This window comes from Acomys minous (assembly GCF_964271855.1).
Source record: "Acomys minous genome assembly, chromosome: 12".
Taxonomy (NCBI): Eukaryota; Metazoa; Chordata; class Mammalia; order Rodentia; family Muridae; genus Acomys; species Acomys minous.
Window position 1 is genome coordinate 20,241,275 of NC_140493.1, and position 14,454 is coordinate 20,255,728.

A 14,454-nucleotide genomic window follows, 5' to 3' on the forward strand; every position below is an offset into this window, starting at 1 on the left:
TCTGCCTCTGTCTCCCAAGTGCTGGGATTAATGGCATGAGCCACCACGCTTGGCGGATTATTATTTTAAATAAATCCCTCCCATTTCCCAGGAGACACATTCATTAAAAAAAATTCATGTATGAAAAATGAACTTCCTCTGCTTTGCTCTTGGACAAAGTCAATCTGTACTCTCGCTTCTCCCCTAAAAGGGAACACTCTTAAAAAAGAAGCTACTTAAAATATGTCAAAAATGTCCTCCATTGCCTCCAAGGTACATACCATACTGTACCCGGCTCGGCTACTGGGTAAGACGCTGTGTAACTCCCTCTTACACTGGGTGTCACAGTCAGTCACAACACAGCACAGTGAGGCTACCACATACATCATCAACTCTCAACATTCCATTTATGGTAGATGATAACTTGTACTTATTTATCAAAGACTCATTAGTTTTATTTTATGTGAACGAGTATTTTGCCTGCCATTCATGCATGCCTGGTGCTTGAGGAGCCCTGAAGACGGTGTTGGATCCCAGAATTAAGGTTACAGCCTATTGTGAGTGACCAGGTGGGTGCTGGGAACAGAACCCAGGTCCTCTGGAAGAACAGCACTTGCTCTTAACTGCTGGGCTGCCTCTCTAGCCCTCCTCATTCATTCATTTATGAAACTGACTTTTAGCCTTGGCTGGCCTAGAACTTGCAATTCCCCTGCCTTGTCTCCCGAATGCCAGGATTATAAACACATGCCACCGTACCTTGGCAATATTTTGTAATCCCGTCAAACACCAAGACACTTCAACAGAAATGTACCTCTAACTCACTTTGTGTCCACTCAGCCTGAATCTTCCCTAACTCCTTGACGAGGACAGCAGAGACACTGTTCGTGGCACTTACCTTGGCATCCGTCCCCATGACCAAGTCCTTCAGCTCTATGATTTTGTCATTGATAGAAGATCGGTACCGCTTTTCAATGATATTGTGTGTTGTCCGCCTCTCTCCTTCTTTGGGGGGCTCGAGCTGCTTGACACCCCCAGGCACTTGCTTAATGGGAACCTTCTCTTGTCCCATCATCACAGGCATTGTGGTCAGAATGGTCCCGCTGCTGCCCACCAGGGTCTGGAATGAGGGCAGAATTTTCCCTTTGTTAGTTTAAATATGGTAACTTCACAACACAGTGGCTTGCTCCTGCGTATGCGGTGTCACCTGGCAGTGCTTCCTGTCACCTGATACCCTCCTCGGCTAAGGAGGTCACGTCCCAAAAGACCTCAAGAGCTATGGCACACCAGCTATCTTCCTCTCAGGGTCACTGTCGGTAAACTGTACTTCCAGAAGAGCCTTCCTTCTCGTCTGGGGTTGCTAGGAAAAAGCTGTATGGTTTTGCTGCCAACTGTCAGCCACTCTAAACACACACATGTGAACGACATTAGCTGGACCCAGAGAAAATCTCTGAGTGTTTGACGTAGTTTTTATTTTCTCAAATGACAGGCAAACCCCTACATCTCTATATAGTTTGGCCGTCAGAGAGTCCAAGGGTGACACAGTCTCCTTCAGAGCCGCTCTCTCAACTCGTCAGGCAAGCCACAGAGGCTCCTGCTCATTTCTACTCTGCCATATTTCTATGTTCACTAATTCTTATCTTCTTCAATAAATGGCTTCAATATCCAGATGGTCAATAAGGAGACCAAGAAACCTGCTCTACTTCATTAGAATTAGAAGGAATTCACTGGGCTGCCTGTGATGGCACACACCTTTGATCCCAGTGCTTGGGAGGCAGAGGCAGGTGGATCACTGTGAGTTCGAAGCCAGCCTGGCCTACAAAGTGAGTCCAGGACAGCCAAGGCTACACAGAGAGACCCTGTCTCAAAAAACCCAACAACAACAATAACAATAACAACAACAAAAGAAAAACAAAACAAAACAACAACAACAACAAAAAAGGCAGGTATGGTGGCACATGCCTATAACTCCAGCCCTCAGGGGCTTGCTCAGGAAGATTTTGAACTTGAAGCCAACCTGGGCTATTTTGAGAGACTCTATATAAAAACAAACAGGGCTGGGGAGGTGGCTCATCAGTTAAGAGCACTCAGTGGCTGCTCTTCCAGAGGACCCGAGTTCAGTTCGCAGCACCCACATGGCAGCTTATAACTGCCTCTAAGTCCAGTTTTAGGGGATCTCATACCCTCACAGAGACACCCATGTGGAAAAACATGAATGCACATAATAAACAAACAAAAACAAAAGAAAGAATAATTTGCACATAACAAACACCATTTTTAGAGCTCTGATGAAGTTTTACACATGAGTCATGACAGAGGCCTCTCACTGTAGAGAGCGCCACTTCATCCTGCTGACGATCACCACAGGCGTGTTTTATTTCTAAGTAAGGGAATGACCAGCTGAACGTCTGAGACAAGCTTCTTTTGTTCTCTGTCACTTTGAGGTTTAGCCTGGCTGCCTTGTGCATAAATCATCCCTTTTTACTGTTGGGAACACTTTCATTTTACAGGTGCATTGTGAGTTGTTTATTCACCCATGGATAGACATTTGGATTGTTTCTAGTTCTTGGAAGTTTTTATTTTGTTTGGAGACAAGGTCTCACATAGCCCAGGAAATGCCAAGGTTGCCGATGTAGCTGAGGATGACCTTGAACTTCCAAACCTCCCACCTTTACCTCCCCAGTTTGGGGATCACAATCGTGTGAGAGCACACCCTGTTTTTGTGTTGCTGGGGATTGGACCCAGAGCCTCAAGCACGCCAGGCAAGCACTCTAGTCACTGCTACATCTCCAACCCTAGTTCTTGGTTTTTATTAATGAAGCTAGTACTTTCCAAAATTTAAATACTCTTTCAAAGGGGCTGGAATTCCATAAGTGATGATGGTGCTTTCCTTTTCTTTCTTCTTGAGAGCTCTCCTGTCTAGTGGCCCTACGATCCTTTAGAAGTCAAACCTCAAAAAAAAAAAAAAAAAAAAAGTCAAACCTCATGGCAACTGTAGTGCCTAAAAGATGACAGTTGTGTGGAGCTGTTGCCCAGTAGCAGGGCTCATGTGGAACTGTTTTCCACTCCCTTGCAAGATCCCAAGACTTAATCTAACACACTCCGGGAACATTGCTTCAAGGGAAGAAACAAGACTAAAAGTGGACTGATATTTACAATCTAACCAGTACATCCTATAAAGCTCCCAACCTCTTCTCAGCAGTGGGATCTAGAGACCCTCAAGCACAGTGGAAGGAGAGTGCGACTCTTACTGGTACTTGCAGGGCGGCCGTCTGGATGGGGGTGGTGAGGGCAGTGAGGGCTGGGTTCTGGACTGCAGCCATGACAGGGCTGCCATCTGTTTTCAGTGTGGTCAAAACCAGGGAATCTGTCTTAATGATTTGAGGTTGAACCAGGACCTAAAAGAAGGACAAAAAGTAGCATTATTTTTCATATTTTTTATTTGTTTCTTGCTGCACAGACTCATCACAAAAGAATAAGAAAACACTTTCACAAAACAGAAAACAAACAAACAAAAACCAACAACAAAAAGAAAATCCCCTACAGACAATTCCCAAAGTTGGCTATTTTGTGCAGCTCGCATCCTCTGTTGAAGGGGAGGGAGGAGACAGCTGAAGAGAGTTTTAGGGCTTCCAGGCTTCCAGGCTAGCAAGGCGACTGTGTGGCAGCAAACAGAGCAAGGATGGGTCGCAACAGAAGGCTGAGAGAGCTGGCTTTGGATAGATACGGGAGAACCAGAAACATGGGTAAGAAGTAAAAACGATAAACCCAGGTTTTATTTGTTTGTTTCTCTTTTGTTGGTTTTTAGGTAAGTTGATTTGGGGCCAGGGACTGCTCGGTGGTAAATGTGCCTGCCTCCAAGCTTGGTGATCTGAGTCTGAGGCGCAGGACTCACGGGGTGGAAGGAGAGAAGCAGCTCCTCCAGGCTGTCTGCTCATCTCCACCCACCCACGTATACATGCACGCAGAATAAAAACCTTCAAACATAATAAAAAGGTTCATTTGATAGTAAGAAAATGTAAGGTCATACATTATACTGTACATGTGTGGTAAATGCACACATATGTGCAGATACACACACCTATCTGCTATTGCCCCTCTGGTGGACTGGCAGGCCAGTGAGCTCTCAGGACATGGCCCTCTGCCCTTCCCAGGCTGGGTTTACAGGCACGAGCAGCAGGTCCGTTTCTACACGGTACAGGGGTTCAAACACAGGTCCTGATGGAAGTGCTGCACACTTCTAGTCGCAGCCCCTGGGAAGCAGAGGCAGATGCATCTCTGTGAGTTTGAGGTTAGACTGGTCTATAAAGTAAGTTCCAGAACAGCCAAGGCTACACAGAGAGAGCTTCAACCAAACAACCAAACCAAAACAAATAAGCAAAAAAAACAAAAATCAAGCTTACAGAGCAAGCAACCTTACCCACTGAACCATCTCTTTAGTCCCCCTAAAAACAGTGCACATTTACCTCCCCTGTCCCTCCACTGTAAAATAGGGAAAGCAAAATTAAAGATTAACTGAGATAGTTTAGCATGTTTCTCTCCAGTTTTACTGCGTGTGCCACAACTCAGGTGTAGAACTCAGAGAGTAGCGTGCAACAGCTGCTGCTTCCTTTCACTATGTGGGCTGAACTCAGGCTTGGTAACAAGTGTCAATGTCCACGGAGCCACCTGGTAGATCTCTTTCTGGCTTTATACCCATCATATGTGTCAACAGTCATGGTAGCAGCCTTTTCCAAGGTTGCTAGAGCCTATCTATAGGTGAGGCTCTCTCAGATCTCCCCATGGTACTCACAGGTGTAGCCTAGTGTCCAGGTTCCCTTCTTAGGCCTCCTAGCTAGTCTGTGTACACTCTGGATGACCGTTCTTAGCACATCAAAGTCTCAACTGAGGATTAGCTCAGAGTCTCATGTCCCCCACCCCCCCTTCCTCTCTGAGTCCTTTCCAAGACACCTACCGGGACCTGCTGCACCTGGGGTGCAGCGACTGTCTGCACTGTGGCTGGGGCAAGGGTCTGCAGCGTGCCGTTGGCTGTCTGGGTCAACACCCGCTGGGCCTGTACCGTCTGCACCTGCTGCTGGATGGTGACTGGCTGCACCTGTGAGGACGTCACCAGGCTTTGCACTTGAGGCTGCAGGACTTTGGAGAAGAGAAGGAAAAGTTACGCAGCTACGGAGTGCACGGTGTGACTGCAGCTGCAGTGTGACTTGAGGATGGAGTGCCTCCTGATGACCTCGCCTCCCACCTGCTGCTGAGGAAGATGCGCACAGCCATTTACAAGCTGGTGTAGAGAACAGCACATCCCATAAGGACGGCATCAGTATCTGATGGAATGGGTACAAATTGTTTTATTACGCTGGGTGCTGGAGTGAATGTAAGGGAAGCTACTCGGCAAATGGCTGCACCGAGATGGAGTTAATAGTCGCTGAGAACCAACAGCCCCCCGGAGCCTCATTGCTTCCCATCCCTTCTAGATGGAAATCTGCTTTGGGATCATGGTCTCTACTCTGCCTCCTCCTCCAAAGTCTCAAAACCCACCGGAAAATTATGTGTGTCTTCAAATTGAGAGCAGTTCTGAGCCTACCCAGGGCCCCCTGTTGTCACGGGAGATAGCACACCACAGGAAGAATAAGTTCTTCGGTCGCTCACTCAACATATACCTCTCATCCACCATAGGGCTGCTATTTAGAGATGTAGCACCTATTTTAAAAATGGTATTTATCTCCACAGTGCTTGCTTAGGAGTTACCTGCTTAGGGAGCGGGTCTCATCTGTGGATGCTCAGATCTGGGGCTATGTTAAGTTTTGGATCTAATTTTATTCAGGACTCTACCTCTATCAGAACAAGCCTGACTCTACTATGTCTGGACTCGGAAGAAGGTCTAACAGACATTAAGTTCTCTGAGGAAGGAGACAGTTTCCTGCACCGTTCTGCCAATGATCAGAAACTTGTCCAGATAGGACCATACTGAAATTTTCTATGATGCTCAGAGGCTAGATCTGCAGTCTGACTGCACACCTGGCACACAGCCTCCTCCCCCCCCTCACCCCACTTGGGAATCACCTTGAAAACTGGTCGCTGCGTTCTGGTATATCAACGGCTGCTGGATGATCCTCGTCTGGGGAGCAGTGCTGAATGTTGGGGTGATCATTACCGTCTGCTGCTGCAGCTGAGCTGGAGGCTGAGGCTGGGGCTGGGGTCGGGGCTGGAGAACGGGGGTTGCCCTTGGTGGGGTAGGAGAGACTTTGACCTGCAGGGCTGGAGCCTGAGGGGAGGCTGCTGAGGGAGAGAAGGTAGACAGCGGGGCCTGGCTGAACGACTGCTGTATTGTGGGATCTGCTGCTCCACCACTGCTGCCTCTGCCATTGCTGCCACTGCCACCACCTCCAGGAAAGGAACTGCACAGCTGCTCTGAAAACAAATCAGGGAACTCTCCCACCTGATTGCTGACGAACTGTAGCATCTCTGCGAACAAAAGAAAAGGAGTAATTTTATTGCAACCCAAAATATACACTTTTCTGGATTTGTCTTTTAGATACAGGGTCTTGCTATGTAGACTTGGTTGGCCTGGGAACTCAAAACAATCCTCCTGTTTCAGTTTCCCAAGCTCTGGGATTACAGGTAGGTGCCACTACAGCACGCTGATGAAACACAAACATCTTCACTTTGTACTTCCCCAACCCCTGCCCAAATGGCTCCTGTGGATTTGTATGCAATCCCATTGCCTAGAGTCTAGTATCCTTGGTAACCAAGAGCTGAACTGACAGCCAACTTGTCTTTAACGTGGTTTTGGTTATTAATTACTTGGTGATGTCTTCTGAGGCGCTGGGAGATTGAACCTAGGGCCTGGTGCATGCTACGCAAGTGCTCTATCACTGGGTTCTATCCTCAGCTCCCCAAACACTAACTTTTAAACTTGATGAACAAATTGATGCACTGGAGTTGGGGTGGGGGGTGGGGGTGGTGGTGGTGGTGACACTCAGCATTTATGTAAACGTACAAGGCTCTGGGCTCCAGAAGCAACAGAATGCCGGGCAAGAAAATAGAGAGTGTGACAATCTAATGTCATGTCTTGTCTTTTCTGAGATAGGTTTTCCTACTAGCCTTGGCTGGCCTAGAACTTGCATCAGTCCTCTTGCCTCTGCCACCTGAGTGCTTCCATTCCAGGTGTGAAGCCACCATGTCCAGCTCGCTAATGACTTTTCTAAGACTATATATAGCAGAAATGGATCAGAGTGGCTCTTCACTGTCGTAAAGCTTTGACTCAGTAGCCCTGGCCATGAAGCAACCTTCCAGGCTCGGCACTGCTCCCAGTGGCAGTGCTCGGGCTATGCTGGGCTGCAGCTGTACGAGAATATTACTTCTTGGAAGCGTTTTCATCCTCGCAGGCATGCACTCTGGTCATCTCTCCAGCCAATCTGGCTATCACTGGTAACCTAGGCAGCGCAAGGCCTGGCAGCACTGTTATTCTAGCACTCCGGAGGCCGAGGCACGAGCTCAGCTCACGAGTTTGAGGCTACAGCAGTTAAGTTGCCAAGCATTTTTAGGAGAAGAAAGGATGGAAAGATGGTATATAAAGCCCTGGAAGTAACTGGAACATGGTAACAAACTGTCAGCACACAGCCATGTTTAGATCCAGTTTTCTGCCGTATCAATTCATTCACCTGTGGTACCACAGAGCCCTGCCTGAAGGCCAAGGCACAGCAGTTGGCCCTGCACCAGATTCCATGCTTTTCAGGGCCCTTGTGGACCTCCGGCTGTGGGGCCAAGATGCGCCCACTTGGAAACCAAGCTCCCCTTTCTAGATCATATTCCAACTGTCTATAACCCTTGAATCTCCAAACTTCCTCGGGCAGCGGTGCTGTCACGCAGATACCAAACAAACCACCGCAACCAAAACAGCGCCACATCTAGCAAGCTGACTCAGTGGGAAGAGGGACACTGCTACCCTGCCTGATGACTGGAGTTCGATTCCCAGAATCCTCATGGTAGAAAAAAAGAACTGATTCTCACAAGGTGTCCTACGACCTCCATACATGTGTCACCCACACACAAAGTAAATAACAACAACAACAACAATAATAAAAAACAGCCACCCAAACAAAAAAGCGCCATCTCACCCCCTCCATTCATTTCCCCAAATCCCTCCCAGCAAGTCCCTTCCAAGCCTTTGAAGGTGGGAGGGGCCTCGGGGAGATGTCTGAGGAAGGAGAGCTGTGTGCGGGACAGTGTCACTGGAGTGTCCTAGTGTGGCTGAAATGGAGCAAGTGGAGCTTAGCATTTCAATTGCAGCACTGCAGGCACTCAGTTAACCAACCGGGTGGAACTGTGCGCCCAGTGTGAGCACTCAGGAAGTGGGCGGACGTCACAGATGCTGCAGCTCTGTCAACGAAGTCCAATTCCTTGAACACTGTTTAACTACGCGCTGTCCTTACTCTCAGAACAGAATGCCAGGCTAGTGCTCGTACACTCCTAGCAGAGCACGAGACCATAGAAAACTTTAACAAAACCTACACAGCAGAGCAATCTGAGGGAGGGACACGCGGGCTCTGGTGCTGTGTGGGCCAGGGTCTCAGGAAGGCAGCCCAAGAAACTGTGAGGACAGACAAATGGCTTCTCTATACAGTTTCCTTACCACAAAAGGTTGTCTGGGAAATAAATACCCACTTGATTCTTTGCTCTGAGGATAAATAAGACTGTTTATGCACAGTGCTGCTAAGGGGCAGGCCCTTATGAAGCCCCTCCGCAGTGGCAGGCACCCTTAGAGCACCCACTACACAGGCACTTAGGCCCACTTAGTTTATTTCACCAAGAGCTCTCAAAAAACCCTTTGCTTGCGAACACACACACTGGCGTGCAAAGGCCACAGGTTTTAGTTCACAAGCAGGTTAAGAGTATGTAAGCAGCTGGGCAGTGGTGGCGCACGCCTTTAATGCTAGCACTCGGGAGGCAGAGGCAGGTGGATTGCTATGAGTTTGAGGCCAGCCTGGTCTACAAAGTGAGTCCAGGACAGCCAAGGCTACACAGAGAAAACCTTGTCTCAAAAACAAAACAAAACAAAAGAGTATGTAAGCAGATGGAACTGAACTGCTGCTGCTGCTGCTTTTTTTCTCTTGAAGTCAAATCCCTTTTAACCCTCTCAGAGGACTCTGCAGTGAAGGCATCTCCAGTCAGCTGGGCAGCAGGCCCTAACCAAGTGGTAAGGAAGGATGGGCACCGTGGGAAGGTGCTCCATACAGGGACACCACGAGGGGCCCCAGTGAGCTAAGGGGCAGGATCCAGAACAGTCAGTTAGGCTCTTTAGCGCCACGCACGCCCCACTGTGCGGGAGCATCGGAATGCCTCCTTACTGCGCCCTGCGCCATGCCCTGTGTCAGGCAATTACACAGGCTCTCATTTCCACAGAGAACCATGAAACCAGGACAAGTGAGGTCTGGGAGAAGAGTTTATGAAGCTTTGAAAATGGAGTTTGTGTTCCAGCTGCAGTTCAGGGAGCATAGGGGCGGAGAGGCTCCCCAGAAGTAGGCCGGCACACCCAAGCTAACCTCTCTCCCTTTTACACCATGTCCCCTTTAGAGCTAAGTTCCTTGAGGTGCCAAGAAACATGTCAGTTCGGGCTCTTTAAAAGCAAGGAAACAAAACCAGAGGCACTGTTTAGCACCCATGCACTTCATGGTTTCATGCCTTAAAGAGACGCAGGTTCACGGTCACTCAGTGGAGCTTATGTCCCAGAGGCAACATGAATTACCTGGCTGGCTTAGCCAGTAGCCACTGGTACTCATAAACTAGCCTGAAGCATGAGCAGACTCCATTTTTATTATTTTCAGTTATGTATGTATGGGTGTTCTGCCAACATGTAGGTCTGAACTCCAAGTGCTTGCATCATGCCCAAGGAGACCAGAAGAGGGCGCCCAACGCCCTGATCAGATGGCCATGAGCTGACATGTGGGTGGCTGAGAATTGAACCTGGATCCTTTGAAAGAGCAGCCAGGGCAACTCAGTCACTAATCCATCACTCCAGGCCCCCACCAGATTAACTGATTAGCTTGCAAGTGGAATAAGAATGTCTTCAAATGACACTGTCAGCTAATTGCCCTGAAGGTATTTGTTATCTAGCCTTGAGAAGGGAGGGAAGAACAGAGGTCATTAATTCTTGGGTTTTTGTTTTGTTTTGTTTTGCTTTTTTGTTTTTGCGGGGTAGGGGGAGTAGGGTGGAGAGCCTTACTACACAACTTACCACGTGACTGGACGTTTACCATGTTGCCAAAGCTGGCCTCCTCAGAGCTGGGATCACAGCGTGAGTGACCACACCACAAAGTCATTTACATTTATCATACGGGTGCTGTGCCTGCATGTATCTGAGCACCATGGGCAAGCAGAGCTCACAGAGGACAGAAGAGGGCGCTGGATCCCCTAGAGTACAGACTATTATTAGCTGCCATGTGGGTACTGGGAACTAGACATGGGCCCTCTGCAAGCTCTCCAATCCCACTATTTACTTTTCTAATATATATTTTCTTAATTATTTGAGACTTTCATACAATGTTATTCTCACATTTTATACTAATTATGAGTGCTGTATTAATTTAATTTGCTTTTTTTACCCTTGAATTATATTTATTTACCTCAGGCGGAATTTATGCCTACCAGGGCACATGTGTACAGGCAAGGGGACAACTTCTAGGAGTCACTTTTCTCCTCCCACCATGTAGGCTTTAGTGATGGAACTTACTCAGGTCATCAGCCTTGGTGACAAGTGGCCTTTACCTGCTGAGACACTTCTCAGGCCTAGATAATATTTTAAATAAATCATGAAAAGAATGTATTCATTATAGACAAATTTAGAAAAATAGACTAGATGGTGGTGGCACACACCTTTAACCCCAGTGCTCAGGAAGCAGAGACAGGTGGAGACCAGCCTGGTCTACAGAACAAACAAACAAACAAACCAGAACAAAAAGAAGAAAGAAGAGGAGGAAGAGGAGGAGGAAGAGGGGGAAGAGGAGGAGACCGGGCTCAGTGCAAGAGTGCTTGCTCTGTGAGCATGAGGACCTGAGGTCAAATCCTAGCATCACATAAACAGGTGGGCGTGGCTATGTGTGCTTTAACCCCAGAATTAGGAGGTAGAGACACCAAGCTGGCTCCCAGTTCAGTAAGAGGTTAGTACAGGAAGACATGGCCTGTCCTGGCTTCCACATAACAGTGCATTCACATGCATAACATACACACCCCACACTACTAGGAGCAAAGGCACACAAGAAATCTAGAGCAAAAAAAATTTTTTTTTATGCTGGATGGTGGTGGCGCACGCCTTTAATGTCAGAACACTGGAGGCAGAGGCAGGCAAATCTCTTGAGCTCAAGGCCAGTCTGGTCTACAAAGAGAACCCAGGACAACCAGGGCTCTGTTGTTACATAGAAAAACCTTGTCCTGAATTTTTTTTTTGTTTTGTTTTTTGAGACAGGGTTTTTCTGTGTATCCTTGGCTGTCCTGGACTCTTTGTAGACCAGGCTGGTCTCGAACTCACAGAGATCTGTCTGCCTCTGCCTCCAGAGTACAGGCGTGTGCCACCACCACCTGGCTCTAAAGCAGTTTGTTTGTTTTTTTTTTAATTATTTATTTATTATGCAGAAAAGGGCACCAGATCACATTATAGGTGGTTATGAGCCACCATGTGGTTGCTGGGACTTGAACTCAGGACCTCTGAAAGAGCAGCCAGTGCTCTTAACCCCTGAGCCATCTTTCCAGGCCCCGCATAAGCAGTTCTTAATGTGGTCTCCTGGTTGCTCTCTCTTCTTTCCCAAGCTCCCAGGAGGTACCTCAGCAGCTCTCTAGTCCTGGAGACAGTTCTGACAGTCACACCCAGGGGAGAGCTATTTTCTTTTTTCTTTGTTTGGTTTTTCGAGGCAGGGTTTCTCTGTGTAGCCTTGGCTGTCCTAGACTTGCTTGGTAGACTAGGCTGGCCTCGAACTCACAGCTATCTGCCTGCCTCTGCTTCCCAAGTGCTGTGATTAAAGGCGTGCGCCACCACACTCGGCGGGAGAGCTATTTTCAACACCACTTTCAATGGTTTTCCTCTCTGCCACAAGTTCACCCTAAAACTGCCCAGCATCTTATCACTCCACTCCACACCCTGTTTTGAATCCAATTAGTCCCCTTTCGGATAGCAATCAGCTTTGAGTAGCTGACTGGCACAAGCATGTTTCAAATCAGACACCCTGGAACTAGTTAAATGGTTGTGGGCTGCCACATGGTGCAGGGCAGTGAACTCAAGCCTTGGGGTTGGGGATTTAGATCAGTGGCAGAGCACTTGCCTAGTAAGCACAAGGCTCTGGGTTCGGTCTGCAGCTCTGGAAAAGAAAAAGAAAAAGACTAACAAAAAGACCAAAAAAGCCAAGGTAATTGAACTCAAGTCCTCTTAACTGCTGAGTCATCTCTTCAGCTCCAAATCCATTTCTTTCTTTCTTCCTTCCTTCCTTTCTTTCGTTTTCAAGATGTGGTTTCTCTGTGTAGCCATGACTGTCCTGGACTCATTTTGTAGAGCAGGCTGGCCTCTAACTCACAGAGTGCTGCGATTATAGGCATGCACCCCTGCATCTGGCTAAAACAAATTTCTTAAACACACCGAGCTTCCTTCCAATTGCTCTGAGCAACCCTTTCTCTTTTTCTTTTTTAAAGATTTGTGGTGTGTGTGTGTGTGTCCGTCCATCCGTCCGTCCAGCTTATGTGGTGCTCCAGGGACCAGCCAGATTTCCTTGAGCTTGTTTATTCTAGGTGGTTGTAAGCCATCCGCTGTGGGTCCTGGAAAATGAATTTTGGATCTCTGGAAGAGCAGCACTCTTAACTTCTGAGCCGTTTCTCCAGCTACACACTCTCCAACTCTGTTGTTGTTGTGTTGGTTTTGTTTTGTTTTTTAAAGATTTATTTATTTACTAGTGTTCTGACTACACATTTGCCTGCACACCAGAATAGGACACCAGATCTCAGTATAGATGGCTGTGAGCCACTATGTGGTTGTTGGGAATTGAAATCAGGTCGTCTGGAAGAGCAGCCAGTGCTCTTGACCTCTCAGCCATTTCTTCAGCGTTCCCTCCCCCGCCCCTTTTTTTTCTCTGTGTAGCCTTGACTGTCCTGGACTCACTTTGTAGTCCAGGCTGGCCTCGAACTCACAGAGATCCGTCTGCCTCTGCCTCCCAAGTGCTGGGATTAAAAGTGTGTGCCACCATGCTCAGCCACTCTCCAACTCTTAATGGTTTCTTTCCATTCCTACTCACCAGAGTTTCTCCTCTACCTCTTTCCCTTTCTGCACAAGCCTGAGGCTGGGGGTTCACTCTCATGCTCTGGCCTTAAGATCAGCTTCATCCTTCTCTAAGACCTGTGTAGCATTCTCCTTCAAAACTACGTAATGGCTTCCACCACAGACTCTCTACCTCACATCCAGTTATCTGCTCGCTCTTGAACACAAGGTTTCTGTCTTTCTTTCTTTTCTTTTCCGAGACAGAGTCTCTCTGTGTAGCCTTGGCTATCCTGGACTCACAGCCTCAAACTCACAGCATTCCGCCTGCTTCTGCCTCCCGAGTACTGGGATTAAAGGCGTGCGCCACCACACTTGCTTCCCAAACCTGTCTATATGAATTGCAACTTTGGAGAAGGATGAGTTGCAGGCCTGGAGTGACAATGCCGGCCACATGACGGCGTGCTAGAAGGCACTTAGGAAATAACCCACAGGTTGCTTTCAGTGACCATGGAGGAGATCTGGGGATGGAGCTCAGTGAACTCTGGGGTTCTGTGTTTAGCACCATAACACAAACTCCCCCACAAAGCTCAGCAAGAACGTCAATCTTAGGTAAGCACGTGTGTAACTGCCTCATCCAAGAAACAGGAAGCAGATAGTCCTGCCTGGTTCTTTGTATCATTTTTAACAGGCATACTTCCATGCCCAAATTCTCATCCTGTAAAGGAGATCTTCTCTGACAACACACTTCCTCCAGTGCGCTCTCTCCTTAGCCCCACCTGCTTTCATGAAGAACAAGCGGCAAAGGCATGCATGGAATAAACGTGAACTGAGATCCTATTACATGTCAAACACAACAACAGATGCTTCCAAGAGGCAGATTCTGGTGGTAAAAGCCTGTGCAAACATGTGTTGAGGCCGAGCACAAAGCACAGGAATTGTAAAACTGGGTCTGTTGCCTGAAAAGGCGCTGCGTTTTCACTGCTGTTTCTTGACCCATGTTTGTGCATGAGACTGTAAATGTTTATTAGTAAAGTCTGAATATATATTTTGCTGGTGTTTTTTTTTTAAACAATGTCATTAGCATTGTCACTGTTACTCTATTTTTACTGCCTTGTTAGGCACTTCCACACATGGTTGTATAACCCTCAAAACCACCACACCAGGTATCTGCTCAAGCACGCCTATGTAAGGCACAGTGCATACTGCCTGGGTGCTAAGTGCCTAAGAAAATAAGGTCAAGTCCA

General features: G+C 47.7%; 1 protein-coding gene across 2 annotated transcripts in view; it reads right to left on the reverse strand.

The window, feature by feature from the left end:
- SREBF2 (sterol regulatory element binding transcription factor 2) overlaps positions 1-14,454 on the reverse strand; it is a 61,239-nt gene that overhangs the window by 32,795 nt on the left and 13,990 nt on the right. For both annotated transcript variants that reach the window (XM_084748337.1, XM_084748336.1), the window contains exons 2-5: positions 6,037-6,438; positions 4,931-5,112; positions 3,228-3,374; positions 875-1,096 (exon numbers count right to left, since the gene is read on the reverse strand). In XM_084748337.1, coding sequence (XP_084604463.1) covers positions 875-1,096; positions 3,228-3,374; positions 4,931-5,112; positions 6,037-6,438 — 953 coding nt within the window. The remainder of the gene's footprint in view (positions 1-874; positions 1,097-3,227; positions 3,375-4,930; positions 5,113-6,036; positions 6,439-14,454) is intronic.